Source organism: Poecile atricapillus, chromosome Z, assembly GCF_030490865.1.
Source record: "Poecile atricapillus isolate bPoeAtr1 chromosome Z, bPoeAtr1.hap1, whole genome shotgun sequence".
Classification (NCBI taxonomy): Eukaryota; Metazoa; Chordata; class Aves; order Passeriformes; family Paridae; genus Poecile; species Poecile atricapillus.
This window is the reverse complement of record NC_081289.1, coordinates 113,635,095-113,661,469: the sequence shown is the minus strand read 5'-3', so window position 1 is coordinate 113,661,469 and position 26,375 is coordinate 113,635,095. Positions and strand designations below refer to the sequence as shown.

The 26,375-nt window shown below is 37.3% G+C and overlaps 1 protein-coding gene across 1 annotated transcript in view; it reads left to right on the top strand.

Moving 5' to 3' along the window:
- Window positions 1–26,375, top strand: part of CCDC171 (coiled-coil domain containing 171) — a 155,518-nt gene that overhangs the window by 114,369 nt on the left and 14,774 nt on the right. The window contains exon 25 of the mRNA XM_058827369.1: window positions 18,622–18,772. Within this exon, the coding sequence (XP_058683352.1) occupies window positions 18,622–18,772 (151 nt within the window). The remainder of the gene's footprint in view (window positions 1–18,621; window positions 18,773–26,375) is intronic.

Sequence of the window (26,375 nt, the reverse complement as noted above, 5' to 3'; positions counted from 1 at the left end):
TTAAAGCTGCACAAAAAGCTCCACAGGTGCATCTTTTTTCTAAGAAGCTGTCACAGAAATCACCAGCTTTTAAATACTACTACTCCTAATTCGGGAGCCTGTTTGGTGATACCTGCTTCTGCTTCTTCGTTTCATCCCAGCTTCTGCTCTTTTTTGACCTTCTAGTGATTGCAGAAGCATTTCCAAGCCAGCCTATTCCATCATTATTTCTAAGAACAGAAACAGTAGTATAAAAAGTTACATTTCACATTTGTACAGAGTACTTACTTGCACTATACCTAATCCACTGTAATGTATGTGCTGCACTGGTAGTGCAGTGGTGTAAACCTACTTTTTGTTTACCAGCTTCAGTTACACTTGGTTACTCTCTGTGTCCACAAACAGCTCCAGTGGTTCAGTTTGTATCACTGTGAAGTTCCTTTCCTCCTTCTCATTCTACTTTTCCCTTTTGCTTCTATTCGTTCCCCTTCTCTCCCTCTTCCTCTCCCTATCTCTAATTACTCTATCTCTAGTTACACAGTGCTTTTTGATAACTTTCTAAGCACATTGTAGAGATTTTCTTATAAAATGTTCCTTTTATAGCTGGGAGTCAGCTAATTGATGTTCATTTCATGCAAAACTACATTAAGAGCAATCCTGTAATCTTGAATGAGGAAACTGTGAGTAATCACTTTATGGACACTTCTCTTTAAAGCCAGTGGGATTGTTTGCCTGCATGTCCTCTAGAACTGCTGTAGTTAGTCTGTGATAAGTACAACTCAGTTAAAGGCCTTATTATCTGCAAGATTTAGACATTGGGAGTTTTTTCCCAAGTCTAAATTCATTGGTATTTGATGGTATATTTTTTAAAGTTGCATGAAAAATTAAGCTCTTAAATTAGACAGTGTTATAGGGATGAAGCACTGGCTATCAGAACTGTTGAGTACTGACAGAAGATGACACTGTTCTATTTTTATTATTCATGCATGCAGTTTGTAGTAGGGGCTGAGACCAGTAATTATTGTAAAATTGGTCTGAGTGTAGCACTTCCTCATCATATGGAAGTAGTGTGCATCTTTTAAAGAATTGTACCCTCTAGTTTCGACCTCTAGATAATGAAATTAAATATTTGGACACACCATTCTGTGTATCTTCTCCAAAACCTGTACTTTATGAAATGGCTCCTAAATTGCAAAGTTATGTTGTAGGTTGAAATGTTAAGTTACTCAACAAGCATATCCTTGTACTAAGCATCTTCTAAAGCCCCATGCAAGTAGTGAAAGTATTACTTAATTTGTAGGCATTTGTTAAATTCTTATGACTGCAGCAGAATTACTATAGTAGTTCGAAAATGTCACTTCAGTTGCATAAATAATGAAAAATGTGTAATGTCTCTAAGATTAAAATATGGCAGCTATAGCCTTGAAAAAATCTAACCTGATGTTTAGTTGCTGTGAAGAATGTTATGTCACAAAGTTGTGCTGTTAGTTACTTAAGTTTGAAAGTGAAAAATTATAGTATTGTTTTCAAACCCCTGGAATGCAATGAACACAGTGTTGAAGGTGTGCTGTTTGGGCCATGCCATGATGTTCCTACTGGAGACAAAAAGTGGAATCATATGTGAAGCCTTATATGAATACAGGATACAGGGTTGTAAAGGCAGCTAAAATGACATGGTATTGCCAGTTCTAGTAGTCTTGCCTGGCAGATGATTATTTAAATTAACTAGTAAAGGTCATCAGCTCTTTATAAAATACTAAGTTCAGTTGTGTTACATCTTTAGAATGAGGATAAGGTTACTTAATAACATTAACACTCTCTTCTGAAATAGTTTTATAGCGCACAAAAAGTGGGCATTCACTTTTCTAATTGTCTCAAGACAACTCAACTAGTTCTGAATTGTCACAAGTACTTTTACATCAAATATGTAATTGATACTAATGCCAAGCCTTCTTACCTAAAGACAATTCATAAATCCCATAAATAAATAAATAAATAAATCTGATGAGATGTAAATGTTTATGTATAAGTAATTAAGCACTGGGATATTATCAGTTTAGGTTTCTTCTGTTTGGAGAGGTAGACATAAAAGGGTAGAAACTGGTATGAAACTTCTTGCTGCAAATTTAGGTACCTCAGACACATATATTAATGTTATGTTTTAAAGGAATTATACTTGATTTTTGATAAAATTACTTCTAAATATTTATCGGCATGATCCAAGCTGTCTGAAGACATGATTCCAGATACTAGTTGAACACAGAAAAGGAACCAGAAAAGGATCTGGGGGTGCTGGTTGACAGTGGCTTCACATGAGCCAGCAATGCCCAGGTGACCAAGAAGGCCAATGGCATCCTGGCCTGTACCAGCAGGGCCAGGACAGGGATTGTCCCTCTGTGCTCGGCACTGATGGAGGCCACACCTCAAGTGCCGTGTCCAGTCCTGGGCCCCTCCCTCAGTCACTACAGAATCGAGATTTAGGGGCTGGAGTATGTCCACAGAAAGGCACCAGAGCTGATGAAGGGTCTGGAGCACAGGTCCTATGAGGAGTGGCTAAAGGAGCCGGTGTTGTTTAGCTTGGGGAAAAGAAGGCTGTCCTGGTTTAAAGGTCAGGTGTCTGCCAAGGAAGGCAGAAACCTCCCTTGGAATGGAGAATGTTCCACTTCCTTCCGAATTATTACGACTTTGAAATTACGGAGCTTTCAAGCAAAGGTATGGCAAAAGGAATAGCATTTTTTTATTACTATATCTGTATAACAAGACAAACAAGCAACAGCAGCTGTGGCGCCGGCCCAAGCCGAGCACAAGGCCCGGCCCAGCCTCCGGGCCGCGGGCGCTCTCCCCTCACTGCAGCTCCGGGCACGGCCGGCAGGGGCGCTGCTGCTCCCGCCGGGCGGGGCGGGGCGGGGCGGCCATGGGAAGGGTCCCTTTGCACACCCGGGGACAGCAGGGCCCAGAGCCCCTCCGCAGGGCGAGATGGGCTGCGGCAGAGCCTCGGAGCAGCCGGCCGGACCAGCGGAGGCGGCCACACCCGGGTGGGCAGCAAAGGGTAGCAAAGACTCCCCAGCCGTGCCAAGAGCCGCGGGAGCCCGAGCGGGCACGGGGTGTCGCGTTAAAATGTAACAAAAACCCCAAAGCAGCGGCAGAAAGCAGCGGGGCTGGGCAGCGGCGGGCGGGTTGCCGCAGGCAGCTACTGCAAGCAGCCGGGACAGTCTCCCTGCAGGGGGATCGGGGGTCAGGGTCCCATTACCAGTGAGGTCTAGTGTTGGAAAGGTCCCAGTTCAACAGCTGCTCTTGCGAGCAGACGCTCACCCATGATAAGGTGAAGGACAAAAGCTCTGCAGTGGCAGCGAATCCTTTGGCCTCAGTTGACAGTCCGGCACCAAAACCACTCCTGCCCACTCGGATCCCGGGAGAGAGAGCGAGGCACGGGCCCAGCCCCTCACCCCCAGCCAAAATCTCGCAGCTTCTCGGCTCTTGCCAGGAGAAAGCCCCTCAGCCAAGAGACAGCAGCAAACTGCACCCTTCTCCCTCCTCCTCCCAGCCACATCCTCTGTCTCCCAAGTATCATCGTTACCATCTCTTAGGCGACATATAGGAGAAAATTTCCTGAAAGAAAGAAAAAACTCAAAAAGTCCCAGCCTCCAATAGCATCTCATTGCTCTCTACAGCTACCTGAAAGGAGGTTGTAGTCAGGTTTCAGTCAGTCTCTTCCAGGCAACTGGCAACAGGATAAGAGGACATAGGCTCAAACTGTGCCTGGGGAGTTTCATGTTGGGCATCAGGAAGGTGCTAGGGCATTGAAATGGATTTACCAGGAATATGGTAGAGTCATCATCCTTGGAAGAGTTCAAGGAGCAGCTGGACGTAGCACTTAGTGCTATAGTTTATTGGTGTGGTGGTGTTCGGTCAAAGGTTTATGGTCTTGGAGGTCTTTTCCAACAATAATGATTCTGTGATTTTCTCCTTCGGGTGGGTTTGAGATGGTAAGTTTTCACTGAGTCTTGCCTCCCTTGTTTTTGTCACTCTCACATGCTGTCATGGTCTACTGCCTTACCATCTCGGCACACTCTCCACTGCATGCATGCAGTCCTGTCTGTGCACTTCCTGCTGTGTGCACATGCACCACGTGTACCCACTCTCTAGTGCCCTTGCTTTCCCTCTCCCTGCATGCCTGCTCTCTCTGCCCTACCTACTCCTGAGCTTTCCTTCAGTCTCTGCCTGCTGCTCTACCTGGGTCTCATTCTCCTGCTTCCTGTGCCTCTTTGCTGCTCAATCTTGCTTGCTCTGAATCAGGCTTTCTGTACCTCTGGCTTTCCCTTCCACCTGTCCCAGCTTGCTCCCTCTATCTTCAGCATTTGTTCATGCAGCCTTAGGAAGTCCACATGGGATTTATATGTACTTCTTTTTAGTTCCTATTAGGTGTTTTGAGGAAATTTAAAATGAAAAGTGCAGTAGTAAAATGAAGACTTAAAGTTTGAATAGTAATACAGTCAAGTAGTGACATATTTTCAGTGTTAGCATATAATCATTATAAATTTACGAAGAAGTAGATTCATACCATTTTTGCATTCATGCATGATTTAGTCATGCATTATCTAATTGTGCTGTAGGTCCACTTTTTCTAATTAATTGGACAAACATAAATGTATTTTTAGGAGCTTCCTAATTTGTATTTATTTTCACTTGTTTATTAATTTTAGATTTATGCTTGATAGCTTACATGGTGAAAGATATGCATAATTCTGCTGATAATTTTCCTCAAAATAATAAACACTTTCTCATTTCTGTGTTCACTTGTCAATAAAAAAGTTCTTACCAAATTGAGGAAGCAAGTGATTTCAAAGGTAACATTATAATTCTGTCATCAGATCTTATCTTCTGCATAGGGCTTGTCTTTCAAACATAAATCAGTTCTGGTAAGAGGACTTAATGAGATGAATTAATCATGGAGCAGCTGCTTAAAAACTGTATTACTAGAATTTTAAATCTTGTACTTGTGTTTTAAAGTTTTTTCTTAAAAAAGCTTTTTACAAGCCATAAACATGGCTTGTAAAAGAAAAAAAAAATTTTTTTTCTCTTAATACTTCAGAACGAAGAAATGTCTTTTAGGGAGATATAAAGACACATCATGGACACTCTTGCAGTGTTTTATTTTTACTTACACTCTTTCGCCAGAGAAGGAGCTATCAATTGTATTATAGAGGCCAGAATGCTGCCTCCTTTGGAATCAGATTCCTGTTTCTTGTCAGGTAAAACTGGGTCTTCATTGTCCAGGAGTTCAGCAGGTGCCATCAACAGCAGCTGGGCTGCCTTCCCCCCTCCAAAAGGACTAATTTCTTCTGCAGCTCTCCAAAAAGACTGCTTTCTTACCTAGTGTCAAAATGTAGTGCTTCTGGACTGACCACAAGCATTAAAGAGAAATGTGATTCTTTATTACTCTGCTGGTACTTTACACTTGCATTTTGAGTTGAAATACATGTAGATAAGTAAATGTCTCAAAAGCATTAGAGTGGGGCAACACCTCTTGCAAACCTGACCTTTTGTGAACTACAATCTAAAAAATATAAAGTTGATGTAGGATTTAAGCAATGATTGACAACTAAGTAAAGTCTGAATAACCAGATTGAAGAGCTGTAAAGTGGAGAAGTCTAATTTAATCTTCTTGGAAGTGTTCAGCTGGTATCTGGAGTCATGTCTCCAGATATGTTGTATCATGCTTCTAAATATTTAGAAGCATTTTAGTGTTATTCAATATAATTACTTTAAAACATAAGATTAATGTATATTAGGATAATACTATTTAGAACTTTAAAAAATGAGACATCTCTTAAATGCCAGTGATGTTGAAAATTTGCCTTCTGAAATTTGAATTTCACACTGCTTCTCCTTTCCACCACTTAACTGCTCAGCTTCCTTGCGTCTTCACAGCATTTCTGTTAGCAGTATTTTCTTCCCTATCCCCTACAGGCCTTCTCTCCTTTCCTCATTTCTCTGCTCCTTATCATTAGCCTCTTTCCCTCTCTTTTTCAGCAACCCTTGCATTTTTTATTTCTTAACTTGCCTTTATTCATTCTACTAAATTAGGACAGATTACGTGAAGAACCTTCTCAGAGAGTGTTGTAGTTAACTGGGACACTGTTTGCACTCCAGCCAAGTCTTGGCCTTATGGACCATTAATATCAAAGTCAGTATCTGTAATCACCGCTTAATCAATTACTGAAGCTCTCTTTATCCCTGTGACACTACTGACTCTTGTCCAGCCCCTTCATAAGCAGTATCAGTTTTGTAAAAAATTTTCAGCTAAGATGTTGATTATCTGGATTATCTTGAATACCAAGGTTAGTATATAATCATTTAACCTTTCAGTAACCTTTCTCAATGGAGTTTTCTTTTTTGGCCCTATCAAGCAATCATGTAACTATCTGTCCACTTAGACTTTTTCATATATTTATATCTGTTGCATTTGGGTGATGTCTTAGGAGTTATCTGTGCTAGTATGCAAGAGTGCTCTTTAAGAACTGTGTAAAATATGATCTTAATTCATTAAGTTTATTTACTTAGTTTTGCTTCTGCTTGTAATCATGGGACTTTTTTTTCACCTGCCTAGCAGGTTGCTGCATCTTTCCTGTTTGCTACTCACTATCCTTTCATGAGAAAAATTACTTTAGAGTCATGGTGATTTCAATATGTATCCAAAGCCTCAGTCAAGAGCAGACTCCTAATAGCTGTAATTGAAAAATAAAGCATCATTTAATCACAGAAGATATCAGATACAGTTCTCACAGCACCTTGTTAGGCAGCTATTTTTAATTCAGAAATCATGTCTTTCAGAACTACATGGATTTATCTGTGCACAGCATCTTCAGGAATAGTTTTCACAGAGAGCAGCTGTGTAAATTTGGGACTGTTTTTTAGAGAGTGTGCAGTGTGTACCATTGTTACTCAGACAAGTCCATTAAGAAGCATAGATGTTTAATTGTTGGTAATTGTGTGAGTTACAAATTCATGAAAACCATGAAATATTGGAATTGTCTGGAGTCTTACATTTTTTGTTCTGGTTCTTTTAATTTCAAAAACTAAAAAAATGCTGAGCAAGTGAGCCTAAGCAATAGAAGTTAATGAGGCAATAGACTTTATTACACAAATGTTTAAGAAGAAGAAACAGAATTAGACTATTTTCGTATATTAAAAAAACCAAAACTTTCTTCAAATGCTGAAACTTCTATTTAGTCTTTTTTTTGCTTAACTGCTTAGTAGTCCATTCTTATAAAACATGTCTCCTTGTTACTCTTATTAATTGCTTACAGAGTAAGAAAAAATTATCAAATATTGCACCATATTAATACAAGATTTTTGTAATGGAATTGTGGGAGATATTTCTGCCCAAATACTGCATTTTGATGGGCCTTGTAGTTAAAGACCTGGAAGAAGAAGGGTTATCTACAACTTGAGTGAGTTTATTATGGCTTAGTGATTTGCTGATTGATATCATTTGCTGTCAGTTACGGCTCTCTTAATGTCAAGTTTTCTTTGCATAATGCCTTGAAATAAAGACTGATGAAGATTTTTCAGATTCATTCTGCTTATATAAGTTGACCCTGATTTGCCCTTCTGCTTGACAATACAAGTGACAGCAGTTAGACAAAAATATAGCAATGAATATGCAACTTAAGGATTAAGTAAAATACAGTAAACCTTTCAGAATATAAAACTAGGCATAAAAAACAGGCTGTTCTCTTTTTTCCACACTTACTGAAGAAGTGGACTGGGATAGCATCCCAAATGCTATACTGCTGAAGTCTGAAGAGGATAAGTTTTGAAAGGATTAAATGTCAGACTGTTTTGTTTTACCAGATTCTAACAACTGATTGCTAATTAATTTTGGCTGGGGGTTTTGTTGGGGTATTTTTTGGTGGTGTTTTGTTGTTAGTGGCTTTTGTCAATTATTTATTTATTTATTTATTTTTTTGGTGGAAAGGGTTGTATTAATCTTGGGTTATAAATCCACATATGTTATTACCTGCAAATTCTTTTTTTTACATTGTTATTTTACAGGAGTCATGGTAAGCTATTTTGAAGAGGTTGTCTTGATTTTTCATTTACTGAATTGATTGCTTGTCTAGTGACATGTGTTGCTAGTATCCTAGGATCACAGATTCCAATATGCAAAGCACAAATTCTTGGGATTCATAAAATCTTTGCTATAGGTGTCCCAGAACTAATATGCTTTAAGTAGGGCGCTCAATACTTGTCCATTGCAGTACTCAGTTGTTATACTATTTTAGAACTCTCCCTTCATTATGGTCTCTTCTCTCATTTTTGATCTCCTCCTGTTAAATGCAAAAAGATGGTAAGAAATTAGGGGGTGAGGAGAGAACGAGACAGCTAGAGAGTGCTCTAATTAATGGAAATAAGATGAATGTGGAACTATTCTATAAACCTGAATCGTAAGGGTACACAGCCTGCATGTTGGCAAGTGTACCTGCAAAGGATTGGATCTATGGCTTTTAAGAAGATTATATCCATGGAATGAGAAAAATTTGTTTATCCTCCTGGAACGTTGATAGAATTTGAGATTCCTCTGGATTGCTTCAACATCTTTTTTGATAAAAGAGCAGTTCTAAACTAAAGATCAGGAGGGAAGAATAATCTCTTCCACCTGTGTGGGGAAATTTACAATGTACATTTAATGCCTGAAGACTGTATTTTAGTTCTGATTTCTCTCTGTTAAGAGGCAGATTGTTCTTCTCCAGTACCAGCACCTGTTGATATCCCCCTCTTTCTGCCTCATCTTAATTGACAAAAACTAAAGGGAGAGATCAGAGAGCAAAGCCTCCTGCCATTGCCACCGTGTATAGATAGTGCCAGACTTTCTCTCCATGCAGTTTTCCAATCTCAAATATTTTTGGTTTTTGGTTAATATTGTACAAGTGAAAAATTACAAGTTGAAGTTTAAATTCTAAAGTTTTTACACATGCTTGCAAAGACCACAGGACTGGGTTTTGAGCAGAGATTCTCCTACATGTCAAAATGTTATGTTTGTCTGTACCTTGGTGAAGGTCACTATCCTAGATGCTTGATTTTTTCTGCCGTATTCCACATGAGACTTGCTGCAAATTTTACTCCTTTGAGAAATAGACTGTGGGACTGAATAAGCATCTAATGCCTAGAGGGCATATAGAATAGCAGTAAACTAGTTGTTCCTGCTTAAAAACAGACTGGGCAGGGAAAAAGACAAAAAAAAAAAAGAGTACAAGAAACAATGCTAAAATGTCTCCAGAATTTTTCCCAGCCTTCACCATTTAAATTGACAGATCTTCTGAAAAAAAAATTTATATTTTTGTGTTCAACACCCATTTATTGTCTTATTTCTCTTTGAACCCATGTAAAGGTAAGCATTTTCACATGGCTTCTGGAAAGGTCTTCTGCAGTTTAACTACACCCTTTCTGAAGAACTTTTTTAAGGTTTGTTTTGGAAATGGCTTCTACTCTTTAATTTATTATTAAAATGTTAATAAGTATATCCAGTGTACCTTTCTTTATATAGTCATATTTTGCCATTGACTGTCATAATCACCTTCCATTCTTGGACATGCCAGCAGAAGTTTCTTTTCAGGTTGCTTTCCTTGTTTCTGAACTACAAGAAGGTCAAAACAGTAGAAAGCATCCGTACTTTCTAAAGTTTGTAAGCTATTGAAGGCAAAAACAGTAGAAATCATCTGTAGTTTCTTGAGTTTGTAAGCTATTCAAATGATTTCTATGTTACCAACATTCATAGGCACACTTACTCAAAAATTACCTAACTGCAAGTTGTGGTCCAACTCTGAAAAATGGATAACAGAAATAGTAATAAATTAACATGAAAGGTAGTTTGAAAAATATTACTCTTTTCTCTTTTTAAGTTAGGATGGACTAACGTAATTTAGGCCTTTCAGTTAGGATCCAGAAGATAGGCAGTTCCCAGCTCCTGATGTGTCTGTCAATGTCCATTCACCTGGCTGCTGTCACCCATATTCATGCCCCTTGTTATCCTAAAGTTTGGCAGTTCACAGCCTTTTGCCTCAGGCTCCCACCCAGAGCTCACATTGCATCTCAATCTGTAGCTTGCCTGTCCAGCTGCCTGGACCAGATGCATTACTCAACTTTTTCAACCTCTTGTTCCAAGTGAACAGCTTTCTCACTTAGCTTCTTGACCTCTTGTGCAGAAGAGGCCAGACTTCAGTATAGGGGAGTCTTACTCATCCACCAATATTTAGCTTGTGTTGTTTGGTGGTTATACCTTTCTGATCTGAGCTAATATCTCATATGACAAATGCCAAAAAGCCAGACAAACACAATCACTTTTTCCCACCCAGAGTTTTCTTCAGCTGTAAATCCATTTCTGTAGAACTAAATATTCAGAGATGATAGGAATAATTTTATTTCTTCTTCCTCAGATTATGGTGGTTAAAAGCAAACTTTGTGAAAAAAATATTAATATAATAGTAATCCTTAAGGATAGCAAATTGTCAAGCTCAGTGATGATGCCACTTCCGTCAGACATTTGCTTTGGAAAGGGGAATGCTAATGTATGTGCTCGTGAGATTTGGTATTGGATGTACTGTGTTCTTTAAATTTCCTCCTCATATTTTGGAACAAAAGCTGTTGTCGCTGAAATTTCCAAGTAAACATTTTCATAGCATAAATGCAAGTCTGATTAAAAATCTAACCATTTGCATGTTGTTGAGGTTTTTTTAATGTTGTTTAAGAGTGTATAGAATAAATTAGTTATTTCATTAACATCTGAGTTTAGGCAGAATGAAGGGAAGACACCTGTCCATCCTATCTGTGGCAGTTAACATTAGATTAAGGGTGTAGCAATGAATTTGAGGACGGCAGTTCAACTTTTCTTGATAATTACATTCTCTAGCGAAATTGACTATTGCTTTTTCCTGTATTGGCATCATGAATTTGTGTAATTAATTGGAAGCCAAAGTGAAAAAATTAATTTTTGATCCAACCAAACAGGTATACTTCAGAATTTCCTTAAAAAACAACAAAATATTGCTTTATGTAGGATTAAATACTTATGTTGAATTAAATTGAATTGCTACCATGAGCATTCTTAAGAAAAACAGAAGAAATTAAGCAGGTGTTTCACAAAACTTTGCAGTTTTCTAGCCCCTATGCTCTTTAGACTTGAGCATTCACCTAAAATCTGATAGCGGGATTAGATCTCAGTAGTGAGTATTAATGCGTGAGCCACACAATTGCAGTTGTCATATTAACTAAACCTGCCAGAAGAGACCTTCATCTGTCCTAGTAAATGGCAACTAGAGCATAGAGTATGCTCAGCTTTTTGCGTGGAAAATAAAAAGTGGACATTTCCTCCTTCTATCCATATGAAAAACATTTACTTCAGTTTGAAAATGTTTTAATATGCAATTAAAAAGCTGCTTCTTGTGGCTGGAAGGGAAAAATCTATACCACTTCAAGCTCTAGTCAAAATATTTAAGGAAATGTCTATACTGAGCCCAGATTTTGTGGGGTGATCATTTTTTTCTCTTGGAGTCAGTGCCAGACTTTTTCTACAGCGGTTAAAACTAAGTCAGTATTTTTTTCACAAGTAAAGCATATTTCTTTCCTAAAAGTAATTGAAATTTGTCTTAGTTAAGTGAGCACTTTTTGAAGCAATGAAAAATAATATTCTAATTTTCAGTAAGTTAGTATGTTGGCAAATAGTTAAATTAGTTACTTATGTTGGGCAGTTTGTGGACAGCATTTCAAAGAGAAGAGTTTTTCAGTTCTCACATTTACCTCACAACCCATGTGAAGTTACTTTAGGTTTTTCTAGTTAGTAATCTGATAGATTAATATCTGCTTATCTCCCCTCCTTAAATCGTTCTCCTACACATTCACCTATAGTAAATCAATAGATTTTAGGCAATTTAGACTTAGTGTTTAGGTAACATTTATTTATAAAAATTATTTTGTTTATATAAGATATCCATAAGTTAGATATAAGGAATAGTATGTAATTTTAAGGGATGAGGAAATGAGAAATACTGCTTTTTAAAATTTATTTTACTAATAGATACTTGGTTGTGGAAAACAGAATTCCATACTTCAACATTTATATGTTTTTTCTGGTTCCAGATGTCACTTCAATAGACCAAAGGCAATGTCATCAAGATTCAGACAACTTGTATTTCACTTGTCTTTTTCTACTGAATTTCAATGAGAATTTTTAGTCTCTTCTTTTTCCTCAAGACTGAATGTGTAATGGGATGCTATCATATTTTAGAGTAAGACTGCTGCTGTTTGGTTCTTCTCATCTGTGGTAAAGCATTATGCTTGCATTTGGTAGATTTTCACATCAAACTCACTTAAATGTAGGCCTTATAGGGACTACCCTGCTCTCTCTTTCATCACTGTCTAGAATATACTCTGCAAAAAAACCTGATATACACTGGAAAGAAGACAGGATACCAGCCTGAAACTTATTTCAGTTTCCATTTCTTTCTCACTAAAACCACTTCCTTAAAAATGCTGACCCCTCCTCACAAACTTAAATACTTTGAATCGAGACTGTGTAAGAGGATGGGAAAAATACAATGTAGTGGTAACATTTCCCCCATTTTTAGCTTAAGCTACACGTTCTTTGGGACAGGAATTGTTACTCCTTTATGTTTTGCATTCAACTGTGCTTGACTTTGTGCAATAGGCAGTGAGAATGGTCTTTCTTTGTATATAAACATTACTGGCCTATAAAAAACTGTATTTACTTAATTTTGTTAATTGACAATTTTGTTGCATAGTCCAGAGTTACTTCTAAATAGTCAAGGCTGCAGGTAGCTAGCTCCTTTGCTATAAAATTCTCAGGATGCTTTCTGCCTGGTCATACCAACTAAACACATTTGTCCTAATTTATCAGTTTCTAAAAGATTGAGGTAATTTCTGAAAGTCTTACACTTTGTAATAATTTTCATGGCAATTGTTGTTACGTCCATCCACTGTGGTTTCCAGAAGAAGCACTTTCTCTTCCATCGCTGTCAATTTCAATGCTCCCTTTTCAATTTTCTTGTAGGAAGTCATGTCATTACCTCTTGCAGAGAATCTAGCCTTTTATTTAGAGCTTCATTCCCTTGGGCTATCTGCTGAGACCTACAGGGTAAAGTAATTGTTATTGAAGCGAAGGGGATAGAGTTAGGCCCCGTGTGTGGCACCGAGTCAGCTTTCGTTGGGGGAAAAAAAAAGTTGTAACAAAACTGACCTGCTTTTTGGCACCTTTAAATTGTGCATGCCATGCTTGAATGGAACTGAACAAAAAGTTTAGTGTTGAAATGAGATACAAGGAGAATAGATCATTAAAGAAGTGCCAAACAGCTGCAAAAGTGCAATTTTGCTGAATACTGTTTCCCTTGAGGTTTTTTCCCCCATGCCAGGGAAGCTGCTGTATTTATATCCTTCACTGATGCCACTAGACATTTTGGACTGTGGGTCAAGGCAGCCAGGATGGGTTTTCAAGTGCTCAGATGTATGGGGGAAAATCACTGTAATAATTACTTCTCCAAATATAGTTCTTTAAAGATACAATAATTATCCTGAAATCTTGTTTATGAAAACAAAAAGTAATTGATGTATGTTTTGTTTTCTGGACTCATTTTAATGAGTCTTATTTATGTCTGTTGAAAGCAAGGCAGTAATGACAGGCATATGGAACTTCATTCCATGGACTTTTGCTTTCACACCAGCTGCTCTTGCCTGAATTCCACTTCAGCCAAACTCTGTACCATAAATGAAATTTTCAATCTTTTCAGATTCTCATGTAAGCAGTTTGTTAATTTAGTCTGCCAGTGTTAATCTTGCATTCTTCTGAAGTTCATTCATTATTCCTTCTCTTGCTCTTTTTTATCTTTTTGTATTGTAGTCCTGGGGTAATTTGCTACATGCACTGTGTTTAGTTGAAGAATTCCTGAAGGAAGAACCGAGCAGTCAAACATGAGTTTCAACTTTTCTGTACATCTTTGGTTTTTAAAGTATGTTGTGTAAAGTAGATGGTCTTGTTACTCTGACTGCTTCATCGGATGTTACAAAGTCAATGCTTATGTTGTCAGGCTGTTAGTCTTTTTGGCACCTTTTATTAAGCATCATTTCACCGTAAGGTCTCCTTCCTTTAGGTTTGTTCCTTCCAAACATGAGATGCAGTTCTATGATAGCAGCAGGCCAAATAAGTCCTGAGATAATGTAATAGCATTGATACAAACATAAACAAACTGGTTTTTAATAATTTGGTATTTTATTTGTAACTTTAGAATAGTGTAAAACTTTATATGGAAATTTTCATTCACTACAATTTGTAACTCATAATCCAAATAATTTTTTTAAACTGTGTTCTCAATGGCCAAACACTAAGGACAAAGGAGACAACATGTATAGTGTTTTAAGTGGGAGTTTAAAAGGCCTTTTTTATAATGTATGATAAATGCATTAACACTTTGATGAGAGGTCTTCTGCTAATATGCATTGCTGATATGTGTATTTATTGTATGTTTCTGCTATAACTTCAATGAGCACTGAGGTTTGAATAACCTTTGAATGTCATAAATTAATTTTTTTAAAAGATTGATTTTCTTTTTGTGTTTCCACTTTCTTGAAGATTGTTATGCAATTTGTCAGTTTTAGCCATTTTTCACTTTATTTAAAGTACTCCAGCAGATTGAAGTCTTTCAGTCTTGTAGATTTACAGGAAGAAATACATGCAAATGCAGTTTTACAGCATGTATAGCACTATCCACCTGAAAATTACTGGTTATATAAATTATGTACTGAACTAGACAATGATTGGTTATTCAAAAGTGCATGGAATGTTAGAAAAAAATGGGTTTACATGTTCCCTGGAGAACTGTCCTAAGCTTAAGTGTACTCAGTGCTTTTAAAGATTAATATGGAGAAAGAAAGCAGGGCTTAAATGTTGCTCTTTTGCACTGATGTTCACTAGTTTTGATAAACAACATCAACTTAGTTCATTTTATTTTTACTCTCAACTTCAGTTTCTCATCTTCACCGACCTGTAGCCAAAGCCAATGCTTTTTATGCATACCCTCATATTACAGATGAGACAACTGAACAGGTCATAAAGGCCTTCTTCCACTCCAAATCATCAGAGGCCATTTTTATAATTGAACAAAGATCTAAAGTTTAAAATACCTAGTTCTCTTATGACATGACTAACACCTGATATTTTAAAAAAATTGATTTTGCACTCAAAGACTGTTAAAGTGCTCTCAGGGATTTTCTAGATAAGGATACTGTTTTAAATTGTCAAAAGCTGTAATAAAAAGAGATTTTTAGAAATATTTAGGCTTAAAATAATCTGTACATTGAAAGTTATATTTGATAACAGTATTGGGGTACTCTTGCACATTTTCTTCCTAGTCCAACAACTTCAGCCTAAAAGCATCCTTTTTCCAAGCCAACTGTTTGAATATAGTTTTAGCTTGTGACTTGTAGCAAGTTATCTGGGAATTCATGCATCTGAAGTTTTCATGAAGCTTCTTGAAAAGTCTTGTCTTAGTGCTGGAGCAGGGGTCTCCTCTCACAGATGGTTTTGGATTAAAAGCACTCCTACCATTTGCTTCTGCCATATCAGTAGTATGTGTTGTAGGATGTTGATGTCATAAATAATAGTGACATCCTGTATACATTAAAGCATTGTGTGAAGTGAAAAGAAAGAGATTGCTGTAAAAAAAAGTTCAGCATCTGATTGTTCTTTTTGTGTTTGATTAATGAGGAGCAATTACAATTTATGCTCTTAAAATTGACAGTCCTAGGTAAATTTCAATGACTGGATTGTGTTCCATCCCCAGGATGAATTTATAACCACTGAATTTGGTTGAGGTTGGAAGGGACCTCTGATGCTCCTTTGGTCCAAGCCCCTTGAAAAAGCAGGGAGGAACACCTAGAGCCAGTAATGTTTAAAATCAGTATTCTTCAACTCCACTGTATTTGTGACCTCCTTGATTAAGTCTGCTCCCCACTAACTTTCCTACAACACTCATCTGTCTAAAAATGTTTTAGACTTTCAAATTGAGTTGCAATAATATTTATTCCTGTAAGATTTGGGGATCGCTACATCTTGCTTCTCTGAACAGAAGTAATTTTCTGGTGAGCATTCTTGAAACATTTTGTGTGTAACTGAACACAAATTTTTATTGTTTTATGGTCTGCTCCCAGTTTCAATGTCACACTATTACCAGCACATTCAGAACGAGAAGTGCTTGCTTAAATGAAGACCATGCAAATGTGTATAAATGCCAAATTTTATGTTATAAAAAATAATCAGGAGTGCTGCTGAAACATTTCATTGTTATATATACTTAAAAACTATATATACATCTTACTGCTATGTGTGCTTTAAAACAAAAGAAAGCTGGAGTGAAAAAAAATTCTGCAGAGCTGGATTTGCATTCTGGGAAATTCTGTCAACTGATTTTCTTGATCACAGAACAGTTTCCAGAGCTGGAGATATATTTGTATCTGTAATGTTCAACTAGGCTTCTAAACTAACGTTCTGAACTTCTTTACAGTTGCATTTAATAATTAGATGACAGATTATAGAGTTAGATTATAACTTGCAAGTGGCCAGGTTCTGTGTAGTTTCAGTATGTATCAGGCTTTCCAGTAAGTGGAACTTTTGTATTGTTGAAGACAGATGTGTCATTCAATCTCTGACTGACAAAAGTTTCTTAAAATCATTTGTGCCTTCCAGTGGCACATATCAAAACTCAATATATTTGCCTTTCCTCAGATGTAATTTAGAATAAGTATTCTTCATGCTCATGCCACCACCTGGAAGACCCAAAAATAATGTTTGTCCTAACCTGTTCCTGAGCAAGAGAGACCTGAACTCACCGTTACTCTTTGCTAGAGAGTTGGGATTTAATAGACAGAATGTGTACATGTGGGTGCATAAATGTCACCTTCCACATTCGTAAGGAACCATTAGTAACTGCAGAACTACTTTCTTCTGGACTAAAAAGAAATGTAAATTATTAAAAAAAAATTGCTATGTGTGAAAATAAAAGTTTATTAATGCATTTCTCCTAGATTTAAAGTTTTCAGATTCATTAAACGAGAGAACAAATTAAATATCTGAGTAAGTCAGCAAGGAATTAGAAAATGCTGTTTCAGATAACTGCATGGACTTAAGAGTGCCTGTGGAGGTGTAGGATAAAGCTGTAGATCTAGTGGCTTCACTAGTTTTGTAGTAGCAGAGGTAAAAGGAAGAAGTTAAGGAAATGTCTCTTTAAATTCTAGTTCAGTGAAACCTTTAAATATCATGTGAAGTTAAAGGAACACATGAGATTTTTTTCTGTGAGATTTGAGACACAGCTTGTTATTTAATGGTATAATCCTTGTTTATGGGTCACAGGCCCAGGTAGTAGTCCTATTTCAATATGTCTCAATTGTAACATGTGGGCTGTTGCCATTTGAAGACTCTCAGGCAGTATTATGTGGAGTATGAGATATATTCCTGTTCCTGATTGGTATTGTTTCTGAATAGATGCAGCATTTTAGTTGTGTTGAATGTGAAATAAAAAAAATTTAAAAGTAGGATTAGATCTGACAGTGGCAGGCTTACAGAGCTATGTGAATATACTATTTGGGTTAGCACCATAGTATTTAAAACATTTTGGATATTTTTTCTGATAAGAAACGATGTGTTGGTGTTGACTTGCCATGGCAGTTTTCTATACTTCACAATAAAATAACCTGATTGATTTCAGTGATGTTACCTTTATTCTGAAAAGTAGCAGTGCATTTGGGGACAAAGAAAGGAAAACTGTTAAAACCTTAGTGAATGCCTGTTTGTGGTACTAAGTTCATAGGTCTTCTATAGACATATTCAGAATGCCAATTTCATATTATCTGTAATATGTTCTTACAGTTGCAACTTGCTATGGCTTGTTTCAAATGGGAAAACTCTAACTTATAAAATGTCATTAACCCATTGTAAAGAAGACCAATAATCTTAAAAATGTTAGACTATTTAGAATATATATGGAGTTACCACTAATATCAAATCATTTGTTCTCTTGTGCTGCTAATTTTATTGTCAGTCTGATTGATACTGCACAACTGGGACATTCTTACATGCATTCTTATATACATGAAAACAGTTATATTTTCCGGCTATATTGTAGTCTGATTATTTACTGCCAGAGATCTGTAGCTTTACTGTATTTCTTTTGTTTCTGACAAATTAGTTTTCATAACATGAAGTGGGAGGACTCATCTTGAAAGTATGGAAATTCACCTAAAATTGTGTAGTGATTCCTCATTAACATAAACTGAATGTGCACTGAGTTTTGTAGTTAAATAAAATAAGTGTCAGCTGTTAAATGCAGTACTACATGTTTGAAAACAGCTCATTTTGTAATTGGGGTGCACAGTCATTTGCTTTTCCTCGATGCTATCAATATTTCAGATTTTTGAAGAAGTACGAAGTCTTACGTTAGACCTTTGGTTAAGTCCTGACCTACAACTTTTTTTTGATTTTTCCAATGAATAAAAATTAGGTCTTTTGTAATGATGTATGCTACTTGGCATTTTAAGTATAGCTTGTCTGGCACTGATGATTTACTTTACTTTTTAAAGCCTGTGATTCAAAGTTTCATGGAAGTCTACCAACTTGCAGTTTCCAGAGTTGAAGTATTAGTGAGAGAAACAGAATCTCTTCAGCTTCACATTGCAGCCCTAAAGTCCAGGTTCCATACAGCTAGTCTTCATGAAAGTGACCTTACAGATGGTAAGTCTGCTTTTCAAATAATTTTTGTCATTTAAATGTGGTTTCTTACCCAGCATCTCCCTTCATGCTGTATAGTTTCTGTAGGGAAATACAAGATTTATCTATAAATATAATAGAGCAATAAAAACAGTATCAACAGAAACTTCTTCTGAAGAGAAAAGGAATGATGAAAGTTAAAACAGGGTTTAGTTTTTACTACTGTATCTTCTAGAAGGACCAGTTCATTGCTGCTGGAAAAGTATACATTGTGATTTTTTTAGTTTTACAAGTACAGTAATAGTTGAACTTCAGACCTGAAGAACTTTACGTCTAGAGATATAACTAGAATGTTGTAAGTTTCACGTAAACCAAGAGTTTCTTAGGAAATCTGAATTAGTTTTAGACAATTGTGGTTATGAATAATATTTCTCACTAAACTTACAAGGTTAAAATTCAATTTCAGGAATAATTTCTGATCTAAAAATATTGTTGCCCACAAAGGTACTTGGATTTGTTTAAGGGTAACAAGGTGAGTCTTCAGATTTGAGATCTCTCTCTAGGGGAATTACTAAATGCAGATTAATTTGTGTCACACAGGCAAGAGGCCAGACACATAAACTTTAATAAATATGTAGCCAAGTATCTCTAGAATGAGACTGTGTAGAATGTGCAACTTGCATACAGGCAGGGTATTTCTCTTCCATCTCTTCTTACTTTTCCACAGAGGATAAAAGAGAAAGCTTTGGAGTTTGTTTTATTGGTCGTGGTGGTGGTTGCTGTTGCTGTTATTCTTCTTCCCTTCCTGCTGTCTTTTCTTTTGTCTTGTGTAGTAAATGACCATAAAGAAAATGAATACTGTTTGTCTTTCTTTTTGAAACAGAAGATCTGTTAGAAGAGAGCTATCACAATGCAAATGACATAAACACACAAGTAAACATATATTCAAAGGCTGTTACTGTGGCTTTGGCTTGGTTGTTTCCAACAGAATTACATTGATTTCTTCTGCTTCGAACAGCACAATGGGAAATTTGTGTGAATATAAACTATATTAATTATATTGTGTGAATATAAACTATATTAATCAGTGCTGAATTTGAGTTGTAACATCTTGAGATGACAATTGTTGAATGAAAACTTTGTTCTATTTGTGATTACACAACCTTTCTAAGAAATGAAATTACTTCACTGAAATTGCTTTTTTCCTCCTCCAACCAGACTCTTTTGATGTCTTCTGCTAGGTTTACGTGTGTCCTCTTGAGCCTGTGCCTGATGTAATTGGACTGCTTCTTTGCCTGTTATGATTGTTTTTGTTATTTAAATCAAGATGACCACATATTTACCAAAGATTGGGAAGTCTGCCAAACTTGCAGAAAGGTTTGCTTTCATTTGGATTGAGAGAGCTTTTAGCAAAGATTGTGCTAGTCCTGTCTGTTAAGGGCTATGTAGTGGCCTGATACATTACAGTGAAAATCAGCTCTCCAATGTTTGTGATTAAATGCTGTGTTTTTAGTTTGTATCTGGAGTGCAGTGTCAATGTAAAGATGATACTATTTGCATTGTGGAGGGGTCTCTTAGCCCTTTGGGGAGAACAGTAGTTATTCCTTTAGATGCAGTTTAATTTGAACCTAGGTCTAAGCATTAATATCAAGTGTTTTAAAATTTTAATGTTAAAGTGAAAACATTCAGAATGAGAGTCTCAAGTTGCCATGAAAAAATGATTAAGATATATTTTGTAGTACTTGGGTTTTCTTTAATTTTTTTCCCTAATATGTGTAAAAGTTGTATTAAGCATGAATTTTAATAACTTCAGGTATCAAGCTTTGCAGCATTATTTAGATTTTAACATTCTAGTTGCTATTGTTCTGGTTTGATTTTGAGAAAGAAGTTCTGGACTAAATTGCTTTCTCTAGTAAAAAAAAAATAAAACAGATTTTTTTTTTGCTTATTTTAAATGAATAAAAATTAATTTGGTTTCAAAATTAGACAAGCTTTGTTAGTTTTAATTCACTGTCTTCAATTTTATATCCATTGCAGACAAAACTTTACATGGAGGCAATAAAAATAGCACTGTACTATATCAGTCGCAGGCCTCTGTACGACTTATGTTTGTGCTTCCTGAACAAAAACTACTGCTCAGTGCTGAAATACATTTTTGAAGTCTTCCAGTTGTGTATGTGTGGACTCTTACCTTATAGAATTGGGTTTTATCTCACTATGTTGTGGCTGTTTCTTGATGTCTTTTATGCTAGTTTATCAACGATCCTGCTCTGCCAACATCCCATTGCATGCACGTTTCATCCATTCATCAGTAGTGGTATTTTCCATGTTTAGATGGTATTGCTTTCTTAATTGACCTGTTCCTACTGTAAGTTCATGACTATGTAACCTTTCTTTCTGTTCACCCCACTTCTTTCTTTTGCTGCTTTGGGTTTCGCTAATAATTGTAAAAACAAAACTGATGCCATGAGGCAAAATTGGTTATTCTAACTCCTCATCTTTTATCTCAGATTCTGAATTGATATGTCCATCCTCCAGTCTATTTCTAGTCCAAGCACTATCCTTCTAGTCAACAGAGTTTAGATTCTGAGATTGCTATACATGGTCATGCTAATGCCAACAGAGAGAAGCAGGAAGGGATATGATTATGATGGACAGAGGTGAGCTGAACACTGGAAACACTGCTTATAGAGAAGAGACTTACGCGGGGAGAAGTGAAGTCAGTGGCAGAATGTCTCTGTAGTGTTCATTAATGCCCAGCTATCTATCTGTCATACTTGTCTCTGATGATTCTTACTCTGTGGAAAGATCCTGTGCATTTTTAATTCTTGCAACTGTTTAAAATTCAGTATGGCTGAAAACCCGCTTAGGTTTTCTACCTGTCTTCTTTTCTTCTTCTTTCCTTCTTTCTGCTCCCCCCACTTTCCCCTCCAGCCCCCTTCCTATTGTTCTCTATTCTTCACCTCTTTTCTGTTGGTTGGGAGAGTTCCTGGTTGGCTGGTTTTGGGTTTTTTTAACTTTTTTTTTTTTTTTTTTTTTAATTCTTAACCAACTGCTTCTTAATTTTCCCCTACAGTTATAAAATGTCATATTATTTTTTTTTCTTCTATTAGGAAACTATCAACATTTTGTAATAATCCTTCCTACCTATTACTTGTTCAGCAACATCCAGTACAAATACAAACATGATGAACTGGACTGTCCCAAATTCTGCTGCTTTTATTAATTTTTATTCTTCTTCAGATACATTAGTTTATTGTTATACTCACTCATTCGTTCAGAGTTGCAGTAATAAGTAGACCTTGAACTGAGAGCTTAGAAGTGCTCTGTTGTGCAGTAGTAGAGTCATAAGCAGTGTCTTTGTGGGTGCTGCAGGGCAATGTGTCATCATACTTAGTCACATGGCAAATACGTGAACCCATGGTGTCCAAGGGGTTTTTGCTGCAAGTGCGGTGTTGCAGGGTGTGGATGCAGTGACACTGTTTTCCAGTGTAACTGGACACACAGGATGAACAGTAACAGAATTCAGTTAATTATAAAATATTTTCAGAAAGTCTTCTTGTAGCTTCTAGCTGTAAGATTTTATACTCAATGTCAGTACTGCTGTCAGAACTTTAAGAATGTAAAATAATCTGGTATCAGTTCTGGCAAACAAAAAAAGCCACTTTTGTTTGTTATGACAAGCGCTTCTTGTCAGGTGCTTCTGTGAACCTGCATGCGCACTGATCTGGTGATAAACCTTTTTCTGTTTTCATCTCAGAATCAAAGGTGAATAAAAAATGAAGAGGAAAATACAGTAATTTCTAAATATTATGAAGACAGAAAAGCTTTGTGTGTACTGTTGAAATGGAAATTGGGGAACCCAAAAGGACAACTTTATCTGAAAAGGGGGGAAAGTGAGTCTCAGATGGATGAGGGGGGTGAAGTAAAGAGGTCTGTAAATGTAACAGAATTCTCTAACTGTGAAAACAATTGTTGTCTTTTGATGCTTCTCCTAGCTGAGGTGAAGTCAAGTCACCCATTGGTTTATGTGACTTTGTGTAATATCTTTTCCTGCACAATTGTGTCTTTGTCTGTCCTTTATCTGGAAATGTCATGATATTACTTAAAGTATTCAAAATACAGAAATGATGGGTTTTGTTGAGGGGAGAGAAGCAAGTAGAATGATGTTTCGATGAATATATATTTAATGAAAATTAGGTATTTGTTCATGGGATCCTAGTGATTGACATATGGTCTCATACTTCTGAGTTGAAAAACTGCATTAAGCAAGATGTACACTTTTCTCCCTACTCAAAGGAGTAGTTCTCAGTTCTCAAGAACTACATGAGCCTCATTCATAGGGGGTAGAGAGAAAAGAAATATTTAACTCAATTAGTTAACTGTTTCCCTGACATTTTCTTCCTACTTAACCAGACTGATCAGGGCAGTGGTTTTACATGTCTTTTCCCCCATACACTTTGTTTCCTTGTCACCAGTTGCAAAGACCTGCATCTAACAGGGATGCATTGTCCTAAATTTAGATTATGAAGATGGAACTAGAAAGAAAAAATCCTACCTATTTGCTTGTTCTCTTGCTGCATAAGGGAAAGGCTTTTATTGGTGTCATATTAAGTGTCAGAGAGTGTCTTTCATGGGCCAGAGCCATATCTCTGATGCAACTGAAGGAATTCTTCCCAGGTGTTGCAAGAAGCAGGTAACTCCTGAAAGAAAACTCTGTGTTGTGGTTTGACACTGGCCCAATGCCAGGCACCCACGAAAGTCTCTCATTCACCCTCCTCTACAACAGCTGAGCAGAGGAGAGAAAAATTTAATGAAGGCTTCATGAGTAGAGATAAAGACTGGGAGAAAACACTTCCAGGGCGAAACAGGCTCAACTTAAAGGTAAAACATGAATTTTTTATTGACAGAGTCACAGGAGGATAATGAGAAGTAAAATAAGCCCTTAAAAACACATTTTCTTCCCCCAGCCCCTCCCTTGTTCCCACTGACAGCACAGGGAGACAGGGCATGGGGATTTTGTTCAGTTTGTCACTCAAGATCTTCCACTGCTCAGGGAGAGTAGTTCTTCCCCTGTGAGACCGTGGGGTCCCTCCCATGGGAGAAGGTTCTCCATTAGCTTCTCCAACATGGCTCCAATCTCACGAGCAGCAGACCTATCAAATCTGCTGCAATGTGAGTCCCTCCCACGGACACACAGTCCTCCCAGAACTGCTGTGGCGTGGGCTGCTCTTCCATGGGGTGCAGCCCTCCAAGGACAGGCTGCTCCACCCTGGCAGCAGGGCCCTCTTTCTCCATGGGTCTCCCACTGGATCACAGCCTCCTCCAGGCCTCCACCCACTCTGGCATGGGAACCTCCCCCATGGGCTACAGGTGGATCTCTGCATCCCCATGGATCCCCAAGGGCTGCAGGGCACAGCTGCTTCACCATGGTCTCACCAAGGCCTGCAGAGGAGTCATGGCTCTGGCACCTGGAACATCTCCTCCCCATCCTTTTCCACTGACCTTGGTGTTTCCATGTTGTTTTCCCTCACGTCTTCTCATCTCCTCCTCTTCTCTAGGCTAGGAAAAAAACTGCATCCCATTCTGTTTTGATTTTCTTCTTAAGTACATTATCACAGAGGCACTACCAGCCCCACTCATTGGCCCAGTTTTGGCCAGCAGCATGTCCACCTTCAGAGCCATCAGGGATTGGCTCTGCCAGACATGGCGGAAGCTTCAGCAGCTTCTCACAGAATTCACCTGCATGGCCCCCCTGCTACCAAAAACAAGGCCGTGCAAACCCAACAGACTCTGCTTGGCTTTTTCACTACCTCATGTAGTCTTATGCACATTTGAATTTCCTTTGTGAAAATTTGGAGTACTAGTTCTTAAGTTGCCTTGCACAAGGTAATTAGACTTGCTATTTTTATTGTTACTTTCTGTCTTGATGTATTTTCCTGGAAATAGTCTTAGGCAGTGTGGACATGATTTTCTGAACCTGAGAGAATTTCAGGCTCTCAGGGGCTGATTTGTTCCCAAGGGAAAGTCTTCTGAGAACTTTTTCTCTCTCAATGACTGTTTGTGAAAATAAGGTTTGGTTTCCCGAAACAAGACGCAGATGTTCTGAGAGTGTTTTTCTCTTGTACCACCAATGGGATGAGGGAGGTGTGGTTCCTTCTACCCGTCTGGATAACCTGTATCAGAACACCTTATGAAAGGGGTTGAAAAACCCTGAAATAAAGGCTTTTGCCTGAAGAAAAACCACTGGCTGCTGCTTGTGTTATTTGGAACGCTCGCTCTATACTTCATGTCCTCTAGTGACAAGATAGAATTTAGTAAATATGGACCTCAGTAATCATATAGTTGCTGTGGAACGTGTGAATGTTCCTGAAGTGATAGTAAATAAAGAAAAATCTGACAGGCCCACAAGGAAAATTTCCCAAGTATTGAGATAGTCATAGACCTGAAAGTGTGGAAATATCAGACAAGTGAAAATAGAAACTCTATTAATAAAGATTTACTATGTTTAATGTCTCTCTGTAAGACTGAATCCACCAAGCAGTAATATCTCCCTGAAATTATGTTTTTATTGAAATATTTGAATTTCTTTCCTGTCTTTGAGTAATTGAGCATCACTTGGTCACATGATATTGCTTACACAAATAATAGTTGTAACCAGACTATATAAATCTTATAGTTTAGAACAGTATTAATTCTACTACTACTAATAACAACAACAACAACGACAACCTGTATTATAAATCACATTCTGCAACTTAGGGTAACATTGTAAAAAGCAGCTGCAGTAATCCAACAACATTTGCTATTTTGCAAAGAATGCTTCCTTTTCTATGCAAAATTTTTTTTTATGCTCAATATTTTAGGTATGTGAACTTTAAACTTGTCAGACTGTTGTAACATATTTGAAAATTATAGTAATTTGATTAAAATGTTGCCTATGAGGCAAAAGTTTCAGTTAATAGAATCCATATGTAATTAAAGTGCAGAACCAAATGTAATCAGACCCCAGTCACTGGTGCCTTCATATTGATAGTTTTACAGTGGCCTCTGGGGTTGAAAGTTTATGTTAAAGTTACCAGTGTAGCTGTGCTCAAGAAAAAAAGCAAGACAGTATCCTGTTGAAGCAGGTATGACAACATCCCAAACTGATGATTATACAACAAACATAGTTGATAGTCTGAATTTTGGGGCTGTCTTCCATTTGGCAGGTGGAAGAAACACAAGAGTGCTGTATTGTACTAATCAGAGAGTTGCATTCTGCAGCAGCACTGCTATATAAACATTCCTAAATGAGGGAAGTGTGCCAATGAGAGCAAGTAACAGTGTATTTTTTTAATAATATAGTTGCTTGATTTGTGTGAATTCATGTTTGAGTCATCTGAAAGTTATAGACACAACACTATGTACCAAGCCACAAAAGAAGTTTAAAAAAATTTCCTGAACTAAAAAAAAAAAAGAAAAAATATTTTCTCTGGACAGCTTTAAGAGTTGACATCCTGTGTTAGAGTTCTCTAATCATCACCAGCACAATTTACAATCAGAACACACAGAGAGCCAGTTCAGACCAGCTCATCTGTTGACTTTGGCAGAAGCCCTTAATCTCACTGTGTGTAGCTGCCACTTG